Genomic DNA, 17,885 nt, shown 5'->3' with positions numbered 1-17,885 from the left:
ACAAAGTTTCCACCTGATGGTGTTCATGAATATGTTATGGAAGTGAATTACAGAAATAAAATTCATGTGAGAGTTGTACAGTGAATTGTTCATGACCATTCATGACTGCTGAGTTGGAGAGTAATTAACTTCGAGAGCTCTGTCTTCTGGAATATAACGATGTGTGCTGCATTGAAAGTAAACTGATGTTTCGGGGGATCATGGCGCCTCCATCTTCAAGGTCGAAGAATAATCCGTGTAAGACCAGTGTGAAGCAGGTAGCAAGCAGATCCCTGTTTCATTGTCACCGCGCTGAAAACCTCAAATCCTACTTTACCGATGGAGCTATCGCGAGACCGTTTTGTTGTTCTGTAACCTCTGTAAGATGGCAGAACACTTGTATGATGTGCATTGATTCATGACGATTAGATTTCACAGAGATATGTAAATGTATAAGCTTTTCAATAGAAACAAAAATATCGTGCTGAGCGATTCTGAGCCAGTATATTGATCATATTGATCACAGATCACGATAGCCTACCTCTCAATGCCCTCAATGTACGGATTTTTTCCATCGCATTCGAACAGCGTACTCCATTCTATACGTCATCATCATCATCAATAATCTGTCAGACGACAGGTCACACTCTCTTCCAAAACAATTCCTCCACTTAATGTGATCTAGAACTTTCTCCTTCAAATGACAGTATTCTCTTCTGTCCCCAAGGTCATCCAGCATCTTCTTACGTCTTCTTCCTCGTCTTCTTGTCACTTCTATCCGCCCCTCTATCTTTCCTTCAATAACTTCTTTTAGAAGGCAGTTTCTGCGTAAAACATGACCAATCCAATTAGCCTTCCGTTTTCTTATTTCGTGTAGGATATTCCTCTGCTCACTGACTCTAATTAACACTTCTTCATTTCTCACATAATCGGTCCAACTGATCTTCTCCATCCTTCTCCAACACCACATTTCGAAACTGTCCAGATGTTTCTGATCTACTGCCCTAAGTGTCCATGTTTCAGCCCCATACAGAGCTATGCTCCAAATGTAGCATTTCACTAGTTTCTTCCTCAAATTTAAGTCCAATTTGCTGGTAAAAAGATTCTTCTTCTTGCTAAATGCAGCTTTTGCCATGGCAATCCTGGATTTAATTTCACAAGTACACCTTCCATCATCTGTTAACAAGCTACCCAAATATTTAAAACATTTCACATTCTCCAGTTGTTTTTGGTCTATCTTTATTGTGACTGGGGTTGGTTGTCTCGAAATTTTCATTACTTTTGTTTTCTCCACATTCATTTCCATGCCATAGCACCTTCCAATTTCAATTAGTCTATCAATCATGCCCTGTAGCACAGTTTCTTCCTTAGCCATTAACACAAGGTCATCTGCATATTTCACAGTTTGAATAATTTGCCCTCCTAATTTGAAGTCTCCGAGCCCATCCGGAGTTTCCTGGGTAAGGCATTCGCTGTACAAGTTGAACAGAATTGGTGATAAACAGCATCCGTGTCGAACTCCTCTTCCAATCTGCACCCTTCTTGTCTCCCCTCTGTCCATTCGTACTCTAACTTTCTGATCCACGTACAATTTGCTAATCAATCTTCTTTCACGCCAATTGATACCTGTTTCCTTTAGGATTTGCATTAATTTGGTCCAGTTTACATGGTCAAATGCCTTCTGCCAGTCTATGAAGCAAACACACAGTTCTTCATCTATCTCCAAAGTTCGTTCTGCTATAATTCTCATCATCCCAATTGCATCCCTGGTTCCTTTTCCTCTTCTAAATCCAAACTGATGTTCTCCAAGTATATTCTCTATTTTCCTTTCAATTCTTCTTTTAAGTATCTTTGCTATTATCTTTGCTGTATGTGCAATAAGGCTTATTGTGCGATGGTCGCTGCATTTTGTGGCTTTTGTCTTTTTCTTTAAGGCAAGCATTATAAGTTCTGTAAAGTCCTTGGGCCACTCTCCAATTTCATATATGGTGTTCATTAGTTCTGTAAATGTTTCCAAACCACCTTCTCCCAGTAACTTAAGCACATCTCCAGGTACATCATCTCCTGTCTTCCCCATAAGTTGCATGAACATGTTTTATTTTATATGCCGAAAGAACATAATTTCTTAGCGAAATAAATTTGTTCACCAAATACAGGCTTTATTAACTGATATAATAAAAAAAAATATTTAAACCATCAAGACAGATATAAGTTCGTTTCAATTGTAGTTTTGCTTAGATGCTTCTGAAATGTTCACTTACTGAATTCTGTCCTTCAGAAGCTATATAAGTGTATTCCAGAAAACAGAACACCTTTTATGAGTTTGAGAACATCCCTATGCTTAATGGCATCCGCTCTGTTACCCTCGGTTACGCTCGGTTACTGGGCACGCTGGGCACTGGATATTAATCCGTGTTGAAGATCAGATGCAACAGTTGCGTCCTCGAGCGATGTTTGAGACGTGTGAGTGAATGGAAGTAACCGAATGTTTATTGTTTCCGGGGGAATATGTCGAGCGAACTGTATTTTAGGCGTACGCTTGAAACTTATTTTTTTCTTCATTGCTTAGGTTATTCAATGTATATCCGTAGCGTTATTCGGTCAGTGAGATACGCAGGACCGAAGTGCTATGTTGTGCACGTGTAGTCTCGTAAGAGCATTATAAACTCAATATGGCGGGCATGGAATGTTCGGCCTTTTCAGAGGATGGCAAATATTTTGGATGCTGTGGTGCAGATGGGAAGCTGAAGGTGTGGGAAACAGAATCTGGGATATTAAGTCAAGAATATACACCAGACCTACATCTGTCCTCGCCGTTTACTTGTCTTACGTGGGTAGCTTCAAGAAACTGGGTAAGCCATGTGGAACACCGTGGAAATAAATGATATTAAATGGCCGCTAATTTTGTTGTTAGATGTACAGTCTGTGATTTCTTGCACAACCAGTTGTAACTCCTGTTTGTAACCCCCACTGAGCCCAAAGAAGAAACAGTTGTTCAAAAATTAAATATCGGAGTCTTCTGTGTACTTCGAATTATATTATGGACTGACGTTCCTTCGTATAATTTTCGCAGAATGGTGATGACAACAATCGTTGCAATGTATCTGTTCAACGTCTCCCCATTATACGGTTAAAATTATGTTACGGGAGTTTATTTAAGTTATGATTCCAGTTCATCGTGTTACAGGTTAATCAACCCCGGAGTTCATTCATACACACGGATGAAATAGAATGTAGGCCGAACATCAAGGCTTGTATTGCAGCAGAGGAATTTGTTTGGCTGGGCAAGGCAGCATGTAGGCTAAGAATACAGGGTTTGCTTGATTTGCCAGTCCACAGTATTCTTTGTTAAAGGGATTTCCTGTACCTTGTGTGCTTGTTACCTATTGGTGTACACTCATTGTTTTAACTGAATTAGGGTAATACAAGTAAGATAAAGTTAAGTTGTTCTGGTGCTCAGGAGTTGTCGGCTTCACACTTTAGCGGTTAACCCACAAAAAAACTTCACCAGTATGTATTGGGAAGGAAACTGAATGGTACTACAGCCAGTCTGAACATGATTGTGAAGAGAGAGGTCCCTGCATTTACCAGGAATTGAACCCTGGCCAGTCTTTATATGCTGATTAAGTATTGTACAGCTACAACTAGTTGTTTGCCTTAAGAGTAAACAAGATGTTTAGTACACATGCACATGTTACCAGGATTTAATTTGCACTGCAAGAAATTATTGGGACTTATGAACCGATGAAATCAAGAAGTTTCAGTGTGCTTGACACATAATTTTTGAGGGAAAATAAAGAACTGCATATTGAATTTGCTGGTTCTGAGTTCAGGGAAAAGGCTACTTGGGTTTAGCTTGACTTTAGCATAAATACTGTGCACATAGATTCACTGTGTGAACTGGATTGAATTGGCTATGAATGTCAGACAGTATGCTTTCATATGAGTGCTGTTATGTCTTTGGGTTTCATTACCGTAGGCTTACTGATGTGTATATGATACTTACAACTGAATTTTAAGTATTGAGTTGGGGAGGGTGAAGGTCTGGTCACCCCAAGCATTCACACTGTTACAGGGTCTATTTTGTGTCCCTGTTTTCACCAGGGCTAGAGCCAGAACTTGTTTGGTTGTGGTACTATTAATGTAGGTTCCAACCACGCAGACCCTAAGATCCTAGCTGGGCATTGATGACGTATGACAGGAGAAGTCTTGCTTCTATCCATATGTTACATGTGATAATTACAATATTGATTAATTTGTGTTGAAAATTGTCTAAAATATTACATTATGCTGCAAATAATATAATCAAAATACTTACAGCTCTGCAACTTAATTTTTATTTTATGAAAAATTATTGTCCATCATTCCATGGTAGTATGAATATAAGAGTGTATAAGGGTTGGGCCTTCTTTGCCCTTGCACAACGACCTACGGTGATCTATTGTGCTTCCATGGTAGTATGTTAAAATTTGTTACCAGTATCTGTTAAGTGTGGCACAGAATGTTCTTTTGTGGAAAATCATTCCTCATGTGCTAATGAATTTCACATTCTTGTAGATGGTAAATAAATAGTGACATTATGCTTGCTAGGTTTCACCGAGGAAGAAAAAGAAGCGGAAATCAGCAGAGCATGCGTCCGAAACAGATACTGTGGCACTGGGAACAGTTGCAGGAAACTTGCTGTTGTACAGCATTGCAAGTGGCAGTATGGTGTGTCAGCTACAGGGTGGTCACAGTTTTGCAGTGAATCATATAGCGTGGAGCAGGGGCTCCAATTTGTTTAGCTGTGATGACAAACACATTGTGGAGTGGAGTGTTGCTGATACCTCAGTAAAGAGGTAAGCAACTGCTATATGGCAGGGTGGAATGTATTGATGGTTGCGATGTATTTACTGAACACAATAGAGTATGAAGTACAGGGTGTCTGGATGAAAGGTATCCAAAATAGAATAATTATATCTCAGAAAGCATTTATTATACACATTTATGGGTTACACTGTTATAACTATCAGCGTTTTTTTTTTCTAGGTATATAACTTTCCCAGTAAATTTCAATGTGGCCTCCCTTGGTGGCATGACAGATATCCGGATATTTGACTCATTCCATGTTGCTTGAAGCGTGTTTGGTGTTACTGTAGCCACAGCATTTCTTGCATGTCTTGCTAGTATTTATACCTAATTCTTTTTCTTTGTTGTGTAGCAAATGGAAAGTTGGCAGAGAGCGAGTGACATGTTTACTGGTGCTGCCAGACAGTAATTCATTAGTGGCAGCAGGATGCACAATTGGCTTGTGGGACATACCTAGCAAGAAACTCATACGCAGGTATACAGGGCATGCTTCAGAAGTGACGTCTCTCACGCTCATCCCAGGTAAAGAGAGCTACTTCTTAAGTGCTGCTAGGAATGACCGGCTCCTCAGTGCATGGTAAGTTTATCAGAATGGATTATTTCTTTCAAGAATGAGTGTGATTTATTTTACTGGCCATTGATAGAAAGGACATTGCTGTGCCTTAGTGAATAAAAATGCTTACATACATTATAAGTACTGTATTTTTTGTATAATGCCTGTAAGGTATTTTCATGGTTTGCAGCTGGCAGTCAGTCAATATAAGTACCACCACAGTGGAAGGTTAATTTGAATTTTCTTCTAACCCCTTCACTTTTTACTACTTAGCACACAGTCATACCTCTTATGCTAATCATTCTTACAGTTTTCCTTAAATATGGAAATCGTGAAGAAGTTGATGTGATATGTATTAACTCTTGCCTGTATTATGAAGATTGTTTGAGAATACTTTTGGGTACCAGTTTTACTCTCTGAGATAGCCAGGGCAAGGTGATGTTAAGATAGGGTGTTTCTAACGCTGTGTATAGCAGTTTCTAAATTATTTTACAGATGAAATACAGAGACAGAGAGACAGGGGACAGATCTAACATGGAGTTCATAATATCTAAGTTGGAAAGTTTATGGCATTGAGAAAGTTTGTTTTGTTGCATCTGTAATTGTAGAGGCACAGGAAGAGCTGGGGGGACACCAAACTTCCTGTCATGTGGCTACTATGGGATATTTTTTTCTAAATGCACCTATTGTGTGAAGTTATATGGTGTGGTATGTGGGCACAACCGTAACTGCATTTAACATGAAGGGGATGATTTAGCAGGCTTGTTGATTGCTACTGTTATTGCAGGTCATTAAGTTCCAGTAGTCAAGATACAAATTCAGTGGCATCGTTTGTGATGGAAGATGTTGCAGTGTGTGTGTCGTTATGCAGTACTGATACAACAGGCATGGTCGCAGTTACTAGGAGTGGGGTACTGCACCTGTATAGGCATCAACTAAATGGGTGAGTTATATTACCTACCACCACCAATTTCAACATCATAAGACTTCTTTAGTTGTAGGTTGTAAGGAGAACAGGTTTTATGTCACAAAGGAGTGAAGATGCAAAGTGCTAGACATGTGGGAGGGAGTGAGGGACTAAGGTCTCTCTCTAAGTTTGTGCTAAAATGGTTACAGGAAGTAAGTGAAGATACACCTGAAGTAGTGAAATTCCCATGTAATGTTCTTTGATTCCCAATTGTTCCAGGGCTGTGCCATGGCTCAGATGGTTAGTCCCTTCCCACAATGGTGGCCTACGTTCGATAGCAGGTCATGATAGACAAAGTGGCTTTAGGGCAGGGTTTCTTCAGTTACTTTGGTTTCTCTAGCTGTTTTTCCTAGCTGCTTCTTAATCCTCTTATCATAGACGCTTTGTAGTCTGGATATTGACAGCATCGCTAAATAATCGACATAAAATAAAACTTTTTCAACATCTAATGATTTGTGTGTCTGGCATCAGACCAAGTTAGCTTATAGTGTCATGGCTTCTGTGTAAGTTTTCTTTTTTTATCAGTTTAGCAGTGAAAGTGATGTCTCTCAGAAAAAAATTAAGTGGAGAAAATGCTTCAGATGAAGCTAGTAAAACTTCTCTGCATCAATTATACAGTTTGATCTTATGGTCTAGGTTGTGTAAAAGGATAAAAAGCATGGTTTGAAGAAGTATGTTATTGAAAATTTATATAGTATGTAATTTATCTTTTATAATTAATTTCTGTTGTGTTATGATTGATTTAATCCTACAAAATTAAACATATTTCTGAAATTTGTTTTAAAAAATTCTATAATTTTCCATTTATCTGTTAATAATTTTCTGTGTGAATGCAAGGCTTACATGGTAGCTCTGCTAAATGTGTGTTGGGCAGGCCTTCCGAATATTGGCTGAAATTGCATGCTAGGTCGTGAATATTAAATTTCATGGTAAAGTCAAAATGATTATTTGTGCTGCATGCAATTCTTGTGTGTGTGTGTTCTTCCCTGGTTGCATGACCATACAAGAACTGGGCTTTCTGTTCTTACATGCTAGACTTATGATTAATTTGCGTCAGCATGTGTTCAACATCACAAAATGACAGAAATTCATAGGCTGGCAGTAATCAGTATCTTAGGAATTAAGGCTTGACTTCTGTAGGTCAGTTTTGTCAGATTTATTGTTCCAAATATTTGTATACTGCTATATAAAATTGGTAAGGGAATAAATTTATAAATATGTCACCTCTTTATTGTTTTTGTAATGTAGCATGTAGTCTCATTGCTGGGCAACAACCATGAGGTAAACAAATATGCAAAGAGCAGTTGTTGAGTGATGGCTTTGCAAACAAACATATTCCCACAGAAACGATTGAGCTACAACAATGAGGAGTGGTGTTTTCTGTGCGGTCCGTGCCAAGATGTTAAATGGCACAAGTTGGGAGCTGCAGTTGGTTAGTGAAAAGAAGACTAGGAGGTTGGAGTTAGATGGCTGCCTAGGAGTTAAGACAGTTTGAGCAATGAGTCAGTTGTGGGATATCTGCCAGCCAGTAAAGGCGTAAGCAGAGGACATTATTAGGGTCTGTTACCAGGAAATGACTAGTGAAGACATAGAAGACATTATGGGTGCTGCAGTTACAATGAGCTTTAGAGTGTGTAAACCAGTGAGTAATTATGAGTTGTGTGTATAAGTGTTCATTAAATGCAGCGACCAATCCAAACCCTGTCTCTAGAGAGACTCGTGCACTTGACAGTAATTAGAGTCTGGTTGTATATGAATGAATGAATGAATGTATGAGGGGTAGGCCTTCTCGGCCCTTGCACCACGACCTCAGCGATCTATCACGAGTCTGGTTGTATAACATGGCCACAATATGAAGTTTTGCTTGGCTTAGAACATGTGTAGTGCTGATATGTTTGAAAGTGTAGTTCACTATACCAGTCTAATCATATTCTATCCTTTCCAGAAAATGTTCTAAACCTTTGAAGCCAGCAGTAACCGTACAAATTGCATCAGACACTGGCCAAAGCAGAGATGCTGTGCAGCCCATCCCTATTCTCGGAGCTGTTAAACAGGGACCCAACATCCTTATAGCTCATGGGAGTCCAGTTTTCCTCTCATTTGAGTCAATAGTGAGTATGAGTCTCTTTTATGTTACCATCTTTATTTATGTCATCCAATTCTGAATATCTGTCTGTGAACAGAATTTAGTTTCCATGTGTAGAGTTCAGACATCTCCTTTGCTTCTGTGTGGGTCTCATAGCCTGTATTTGCTTGAATTGAATAAGACTCCAAACATCATAATTCCTGTTGCCAGAAAATTCAGAGATTGTGCCGTGAGTTACACATCCTGTTACTGTTTCATTCGTAGAAAAAATTAATATATGTAGGACTTAACAGTTCCATTAATGTTGACCAATTATAATTTTTTTGTGTAAGTTAAGGAAAAAATCAGGTGAAAGATCTATGAATTCTGAAGTTACTACGGTCCATGCTACATTTTGCTGTGATTTGTAGTTATGTCAGGTTATTTAATAAATTTTAGAAGGAGCACAACTATCACAAAGTGATACACAAGTTTGATTAGTGTATTATTCGTTCAGTTCACTTTTGATAGAACAGCATGAGCTTGGAGCTCTTTAGTGTGCATCTCTACCTTGTGTCCTCAGTTGCTTGGGTTTAAACTCCATGGCTGCCAAAATTCTGAACTTCACTTCCACAATTTTTTGTTGTGTGGTCGAATGTTTTACAGATACATGCATCTCTTGAAATCTCTCAGCTTTTTTTGGAGTTGATTTAGAACTTAGATCTGCATTAATTTTTGTGATTCACGTTAACATTATAGGATTCATAATATAAGTATTTTATTTAAATTCAGAATGTTACATATATTTACAGAAAGATTAAAAGAATATGTTATATAATCTGTGATTAACCCTATCAACAGAGAAAGAGTACAAGTGATCATGTTACTGTAGCAAATACAAGAAATACAAATGTCAAGTACCTCTGTTGTCTCATGCATGAAAGTAGTAGCCCAAAACGTCCAGTACACGTGAAACACATTCTCAGTACAGAGCAGCTAGGGTTGAACTGAGGAAGTAATTCAGTAACTGCAAATAGTTTGACATTCATAAGAACGTAATGTTTGATTAGCTAGTCAGATTCATCCTTTATTCAACCAAAACATTCATTACTATGTTTACAGGAGCCCACCACGGGCTGTTATCCAAGCCATAGTCTGCGCCAAATTTCTTTAAGAGCCGTCTTACAGTGCACACAATTTCACCTTTCTCTTCACTACATGTTTTGGCACAAATGTGCCATCTTCACGTGTGGTTTTGTTTACGTCGAACCATTGCACTGTATGCCATCATGTCTCCTTTATAAAATGATTAAAATGTACATATTCATGTATAATAATAAAATTTATATATTAAAACTTTTCAAGATTTATCATCTATACGTCGTACTTCAAATTCGTGAGTTACGTCAATCCTCTCCTATGGGAGTACTCTTCCTATATTCTTGTGTATATTGTGTCCTTCCCTTGTGACTGCGTGCATTGTATTGTTGGATATGTGTGTCGTATCCAGCAATACAACACACGCAGTCACAAGGGAAGAACACAACACAGGACACAATATACACAAGAATATAGGAAGAGTACTCCCATAGGAGAGGATTGACGTAACTCACGAATTTGAAGTACGACGTATAGATGATAAATCTTGAAAAGTTTTAATATATACATTTTATTATCATGACATATATACGACTTGAAGCACAGAGCAAATGATGCTCGAGATGGTTGAAGTTCGTATAGCAACAGGCGTGACCAGAGTGGTTTGAACGGCTGTTGTACTGCGATGTGGAAAGCAAATGGAAAAACTACCACATTATCACTTTTCTTGGATAGTCCCTTTCCAAAAACAGAAGATCGCATTAAGTGGAGGAACTGTTTTGGAAGAGATTGTGGACCTGTCGTCTGACAGATTACTGATGAATGATGAATGACATATATACATTTTAATCATTTTATAAAGGAGACATGAGGCATACAGTGCAATGGTTTGACATAAATAAAACCACACCTGAAGATGGCACATTAGTGCCGAAACATGTAGTGAGGAGAAAAGTGAAATTGTGTGCACTGTAAGACGGTTGGTACAAATACACATCATGAACGATTCTGAAAATGAGTTTAAGAAATTCATGAACTGTGAAAAATGAAAGTCCGTACACCAGTTATAAACGCAGTATGGAGCTTCAGCATGAAGTTTACCTGATCCTTTATGGGATGTATGAAAGATTAGATGGTTGTTAAGTAAATGAACGAATCATTTTCTTACTGAGTGTTTTACATTTCAGTGTCCTAAGGGGCATGAGAAGGTGTTGTGCTTGGTGAGACAAGATCCTAGGGAGAATGTTAAATCAAGGGATGCTGTCATATCCAAGGTAGGATGCCTGTAATACAAGTTTCATGCAATTGTAACATTTGCACTCTGTCTCAAGGTATATGTACATACATATACTTGCAGTGTAAGTGGTAATGTCCACTTAAAAGTTTCAGTTGTGTATAATATTAAAGTGCAGAAATGTTTATGGGAGTTAATTTTGAAACTGGTTTTCAGTTTTGAGTTTTCTTACATTTCAGACAGAAAATGCTGAAGTCACAATATATTGAGATTTTTAATCTTTAAAATTACAGATTAGAAATTCTGAATGTGATACATAATTCTTCTTAGACATGCCTTAAGAAACCCAAAATTAAAATGCTTCTGAATGTATGGTTTGTTGAGGTAAAGTCATATTTGGAATGTAACATCAATGCAGCATGTTATGGATGAAGTCCTTTACCAGAATGAGCATAGCAGAGAACAGAAATCCAGAAAGTGTAGGAAGATACAAAGAAAAACGTTATGAGGCACTCTCTAGTGGAGATGCCAAGCTTTCTGAATGTTCAAGGGTCGCAGGATTTATCCAGTAAATAGCTGGCCTAGTTATTGGTGTATTAGAATCCAAACTATTTGTAATATTTCATGGTTCTTTATCCATTCCTTCTTTTTATTTTCATGAACAGGTTAAAGTACCGGAGGATGATGATGTTGAATATGTCTCACAAACAGCAACAGTGGCGACACCTTTAAAGAGAGGCAAAAAGCTGAAGACAGATGTACCTATGGAAGAACGTCTAGATAACTTAAGCCTTACGAGACAAGAAGCTGTCAGTCATAAACCTCCACAGGCTGATAGCATGGCTCATCTGCTTATGCAGGTGTGTATGCCTTGGCAGATATTGTGCAAAAGCCAGTAGACCTTGGGCAGTGAGAATGGGGAGGGGTCTTATGAATCATGTGACTTCCTTTTCCCATACGGTTGCATATTCGAGGTTTGACGTACCCACAGAGATATTCAAGACTGCACAGTTTTGCCTATGGAGTGAGGGAAAATCTATCCTATAGCTGTGATGCATTTTTACTACTTTTGCAGTTTATCACATTATTTGTATCAAGATTAAATTGCAGGAACAGATGTTGATCAAGTGGCCTTATCATCTACTCTTTCATGATATTGATTTTGCATTATGCTTCCATTTTACACCTTGTTATAGCTCGCTGTTTTGGCATCTCTCCTGAATGCTTAATACCATACTGTCATGAATACCCTGTGACCTTGAATAAGTCATAAAGCATATTCGTTTAAAATAAAAGCTCATGAATGTGTTGGTATATTGAATTATGCATAAGGGTAAGGTAAAGCTATCCCTGTAATAGACCGTAGAGGCCCATAGGGTTGTGAGACATCGAGGATCCCACATTTTCCAGACAGTCGGCTTGTAGGTGGTGATGAGGTCAGCCTTACATGCTGGCCACCCTTTACCCCCAGGAAGATTCCTAGTACTCATTTCTGTTAGGGGCTAAGTCAGCTCGAGGGCCATAGTGCAATTCGAAGGGTTAGGTCAGTTGAAAAATCCCATGACCTCAAAAGGATTCAAACCTTGTGACCTTCCAGCGTGTGGCATAGTGCCTCACCCAGCTATGCTACTGTGTGCCCAATTGAATTATACATACTAGGCATAAGTATACCTAAATATCCTTGGAATTTAGATGCATTACCTTTTCTTTATTTCTACAGCTTCATACTTTCGGAGATCTGATATGCAACATGAAAATAGTTTGTGTTAATGTTTTGACTGTTCTCGCTATTAAAATGCTGCTGCTTCAAAATAAAATTTTACATACAGTTGCTCTTTTCTTCTGTTTTTGTCATCATTAACATAGTATTGCCATGAACAGCATGATACATGATTCCTTCTGCTTACGAAAGTAGGGCCGTGCCATAGCTCTAGCTGTTAGTCGCTGGCTTCCGACCGTGGCGGCCCGTGTTTGATCCCGGGTTTGGCCAAGTGGGATTTGTGGTGGACAAAGTGGCGCTGGGGCAGGTTTTCTCGGAGTACTTCGGTTTCCCCTGCAAATCTTCATTCCAACAATTGCTCCACAATCACCCTCACCTATCATATGGGGCTGGTACAGTAGGCCAGAGTTGGCCGCAGTACAAAGGACTTAGTCCCGCCCCACTTACTTACTCATGGAGTTGAACCCTTCTGGAGGAGCTGCCAATTCTGCAGGTATTCAAGAATTTCCCAGCATTTTATGGAACCCGAAGGTTCATTACCGTGTTCAGAAGAGTCCTCCACTGGTCCCTATCCTGAGCCAGATCTATCCAATCCATACCATCCCAACCTGTCTCTGTAAGATCCATTCTAATATTGTCCACCTACCTATGCCCTGTTCTTCCCTGTGGTCTCTTTCCTTCTGGCTTTCCCACCAATATCCTATACGCATTCCTCGTCTCTCCCATTCGTGCTACATGGCCTGCCCGCCTCATCCCCCTTGACTTGATCATTCTAATTATACTTTGAGAAGAGTACAAGTTATGAAGCTCCTCATTAAGGAATTTTTTCCAGCCTTCTGTCACTTCCACTAGCAATAAAAAAACCCACGAAAGTTTGTAAATGCATGTCTTTAGTGCCCATTTTTAACAGAAAACATGCACAGAATTTCATAGATTAGTGTAGACTTATACACTGCAGCTGTGAGTGGATATGTGAAAGAAAGCAGAAATTATGAACACACTGGTACTTGGAATGAGTAATGTTGCCAGCCTCATCACTCATAAACCACAGACCCCACTTTTTGTCACTTTTAAAAGAATCTGTGGGCATTCGAGAAAATCAAGCATATGTTTTATGTTAATGATTTGATTGAAATTTTTAAACATCAACAAAAATATTTGCCATTTTTTTATTTAAACATTGTCACACATCTGTATTTTCACTGGGATATCTCAGTGAGTACAGAGACGGGGTTGAGGGCTGGATGACCAAAGAATTGTTCAATTCCCAGTAAGGGCGAAAAGATTTCTTCTATGCAGTGTCCAAACCAGTTTTTGGGTCTACCCAACTTTCTGTCCAGTATGTACTTGGGGGCTCATTCTCCAAGAGTAAAGTGGCTGAGATGTGATGCTGACCACCCACCCCCCTTCTACTGCTGAGGTTAAGACTGTATGGAGCTGTGCCTCTACTCCCCCTGCATCTTCATGGCTTGATGTTTACTTAAACACTTATAGTTTAATGTTACATGTGGACATTTTTCTTTCAGTTATAGTACATCATAAAGACAAAAACTGAAGCAAATTGATTGTCATTGTTTCAGGGACTGCACAGCAAGGACAAAAAGATCTTGCAGAGTGTCCTAATGCAGAAGGATCCTGTCCTTATTTCCGGTACTGTTATGAGACTGTCTCTCCAGTGCATTGTCCCCCTGCTTAAAGAACTGGTCACTCTCATCCAGGGCAAGACAATAGCGTGAGTTGACTTCTTATTGTATATTAAGAGTATTCAGATCTCTTGTCAGCAATGGCGTATATAACTTTTCCTCTGCTAAATTATCACAGCAAGAAATTTTCAATGTGATCCAGAATGAGCATTGCTTTTGTACTAGTTAATCTAATTGGAGATATCAGTGGAGAACAGTTTTGCAACATAAAATGAATCTTTTACTTGATTAGTATTTAAAAGTGTGTTAAAAATTATGGTCGAAAAATTTGCATCTTTTGCGAAGCTGCAGTGTCAGTCCGATGAAATTCTGGCCAATCCTAAATATATTAAAGGTTGGCAGTTGTATGAACTTATGTGTTGAACTCTTGCAAAATATCTGGGGTGCAGGAGAAAGGCTGTTACTTTTGTCATGCCCATCTCTGTATATTTGGAAAGTGTGTGTACTCTAAATTGGCATACATCTTTCCACTTTTATTATGTTTCAGGATTGTACAGAACCATAGGAGAGTTTTGGTAACGTAGGACAGCAGTTTTGACAGTGTGTTTAATTATGTTTGGTGGAGGCTGAGAATTTGAAATGTGTTGCTTTGTTGCTTTTAGGAGTCAAATTGCTGTCCTCTGGTTGAAAGCTGTTATCAAATCACATGCCGGTCAATTGATGGCCAACTCTGATGTAAGAGATACATTGTCTCCTGTCCTAGGACTAGTGGAAACAAGATTGGGGCTGTTGGCACCTTTGTTACGGCTTCGTGGTCGGCTTGATTTGTTGGTAGATCAGATAGGGGAAAGCAGCAAGGGGAATGTCGCTGGAGACTTTGGGGAGAGTCTTCTTGTATTCCAGGATCAAGGTAGTGGGCTGCTATTTCGTGACATGTTCGGGTTTCCATTTGCATATGTTCTCAATTCTCATGCTTCATAAATGTCTTTGATTCCAGTCTTGTTCCCTCTAATTACTTTCTTCTGCCCTTTAGCCACTTTCTTTTTGTCTGTCCCTTTCACAATTTCCAGTTGGGGTTAAATTATTTTGGGTTTTTGGTCATGTCTGTTTTCCTATTCTCTCTGTATGTTCCTAACTCCACAGCTTTAGTATCTCTGATATGCAGAATTTAATTTCCTGTGATCCAGTTCATAAAATAATATTTCTTGAAACAGACTGATAACTCTTGTCCTTTGAAATGTTTCTGTGCTTATTTATATTACTTGAAAGTTCAAACCTATTACTTTCCATGTTGTGTTATAAGTTCAGACAGGGTGATTAAATGTTCTTGAAGAGTTGAGTTGCAGAACAATTGAGTAATGAAAGTCAAAAAACAGTTTAATTTTTAAGCCACATCACTGATTCAGCATAGTTTTTAAAGGTAAAATAATTTGAGGTTCATGTTTTGCCATTTCTACCTAAAAACAGATCTCTCTCAACTAAGAATTCACTATTGTTATTTCATAAATATTTTCAACTTATCATTAGTATGATATTGTGTTTCTAGGCCCTCTTCCCTTTTCCTGTTCAAATAATGCATGGCAACGCATGACAAATAACAAAAGCTTAACTTAGAGCTGTGTTGCTGTTTTCTTCTCCATTCCACTCCTCTCCTAAATACTCTAAGCACAAGCTTTGTTTTCGTACTCAGACTCTGAGAGAACAGTTACTATGTTGATAACCAAGATCACAGAAATATGTTTTCTGACACTGAAGGATGTTTGCTATGTTCTTTTTGAAGGTGTGATCGAAGTTATATTTTAATTTTAAGGTAATTATTGTGATTTTATTTTGTGTTCAATTTCTGTGAATGCAGCCCATCTGAATATTAAATTTGTGTAATTTTGAGGTTTTTCTTATTTTGGTGTTGAATGTGATGTATGGATTTCTGGTGCACCGTGGAGTAATATCTTAGATTCCAGTTTCAGTAAATAGATAAATGAGATGTTAACATGCCAGTATGTTTATGAATAAGCAACCATGATTGAAGACACTTTCCATAATTTGGATTTTATTCTGTTCTAGACTCAGATGAGGGAAGCGAAATAGAAGAAATAGCTTTGGGTAGTGAGTCTGAAGATCACTGGGAGGAACTCTCAGATATGGACAGGGAGGAAGAGGAAGAGGAAGAGGGAGAGGGGCAGGCTGATGAGGTGGACATGTTAAACTGAGAATGTACAAGTGCATGTGGACTCTGGTGATATGGGGAAGGGAACGTGGTGTTGATGAAGAAGGAATATGCAACCATTACAGCGTAAAAGAAGAAAACTAGACAAGCTGATTGGAAGATAATTTGACAGAGATCATAGTATTCAGAATGCTTGGCAACTCTGAGACAGCACAATTCAGGGTGTGGTTTTTGTTGCCTAATATTGCTTTTTCTCTGTAATGGAAAATTGTATCATTTTACATCATGCCATAAAATATGATGGCAGATCATTTACATGCATGTCTTGCATATGGCGTGTTTATTAATGGACTGCTGTATTACCAAATGTAATACAATTGAGAAGAAAATTTTAACCCATGATGTAGCTGTTTTATTTTATTATCCCTAGTGCTGGTAATGCCAGCTTCTGACAGGTCTGTGCCACTGCTGCTTATCTAAGAATAATGTAAAAATACAGATTGTATGCTGTCATTTTATCCTGCCTTCTTCACACTGATACTGTAACAAATTTCTATTTTTTTATTGGAGAATGAGCTTGGTTAATATACAATTGATACACTATTGCATTACTTTTTTGTTGTCAGAATGAGGAAGGCTGGTGTGAAGTCGTTTGAAATTTGAGATCTGTAGATATAAAGAGAATATGAAACTGGAGGTCTCATGTTTTCAGGACTGAGTATGTATTTACTTCTGATGGCTTGTACCTATAAGAAATTTTACAGAAAAAACATCATAACCCCTTGACTACTATGCACAGGATATCCAAGGCTTACCTACTCCATAGCACATCACATTGGCTCTGATGTTCTGGTCTGTAAATTATTTTAGCCTGCTTTATAGGAAAAGATAGGCAGATGATATCACATTCATGTGTGTGTCCATATCACATCGTAATAACTTCTGAACTCGAATGAATTTCCATGAAACTTCATATGAACACAATAACATTTGAAGCTCACCCATGTCTCTTCTTTTGTATTGTGTTAACGTTAATAACACTGATATGGGTGCCTTGTTGACTTTTGAGTCGGAGCAATGCTATGGCTGTTTCTTGTGGAGCACTGAAGTTTTGTGTTTATAGACTTATGTAGAATCCAATGCTTTTGTAAATGCCTCGCACGATGTGTACATAGCTATGTACTTCATCCAATGGCCATTCTCATGATACAGTGTATGTATTCTAATGAAACTGCTGTTAAGTTTTTAAGTTAATATTTGTAAATTGATAAAGTTTGTTACTTGACTTAGATTTAAAAACTTATTAGGTATTAGTTATGGGGCTGTTTTGCCAATGTCTTCCATTTTATCGTATTATTTATTGCTGAGAACATTGTAATTAATGTGTTTCAGAATCTAAATTAACAACAGAAATCTGAAAGAAATAGGACCTCACAACCTTGACTACAATAGTAAGATGGTAAAACAACAGTGTGTAGAAAAGAATTTCATGGTATAACCATCATCGTCCTTGGCAAAAACAACCCTCCTTGAAACATAGGCTTGCTTAGAAGATTCTGCCAGATTTGATCCAGTTTCCAGAGGAATAGCCTTGTGTACAACCCCCCACCC

The 17,885-nt window shown here is 38.4% G+C and overlaps 1 protein-coding gene across 1 annotated transcript; it reads left to right on the top strand.

Annotated features, from left to right (window-relative positions):
- The first annotated feature begins 2,384 nt into the window (after positions 1-2,384).
- LOC111862610 (WD repeat-containing protein 43) lies at positions 2,385-16,676 on the top strand. The gene is made up of 10 exons (XM_023848132.2): positions 2,385-2,831; positions 4,570-4,817; positions 5,180-5,404; positions 6,168-6,323; positions 8,293-8,458; positions 10,698-10,784; positions 11,410-11,604; positions 14,045-14,196; positions 14,770-15,017; positions 16,172-16,676. Exons 1-10 carry the CDS (start codon positions 2,652-2,654, stop codon positions 16,315-16,317), a joined length of 1,803 nt encoding a protein of 600 aa, XP_023703900.1. The 5' UTR covers positions 2,385-2,651; the 3' UTR covers positions 16,318-16,676.
- Positions 16,677-17,885: the final 1,209 nt, after the last annotated feature.

The sequence above is a fragment of the Cryptotermes secundus genome, unplaced genomic scaffold (assembly GCF_002891405.2).
Source record: "Cryptotermes secundus unplaced genomic scaffold, Csec_1.0 scaffold1813, whole genome shotgun sequence".
Classification (NCBI taxonomy): domain Eukaryota; kingdom Metazoa; phylum Arthropoda; class Insecta; order Blattodea; family Kalotermitidae; genus Cryptotermes; species Cryptotermes secundus.
Note: the sequence above shows the minus strand (reverse complement) of the source record. Positions and strands in the feature narration are given on the sequence as shown.

Coding starts and splice junctions, on each gene's coding strand:
- LOC111862610 (XM_023848132.2), top strand. CDS start 2,652: ATGGCGGGCATGGAATGTTCGGCCTTTTCAGAGGATGGCAAATATTTT. Junction 4,818..5,179: donor GCTGATACCTCAGTAAAGAG/GTAAGCAACTGC, acceptor TTTGTTGTGTAG/CAAATGGAAAGTTGGCAGAG. Junction 14,197..14,769: donor ATCCAGGGCAAGACAATAGC/GTGAGTTGACTT, acceptor TGTTGCTTTTAG/GAGTCAAATTGCTGTCCTCT.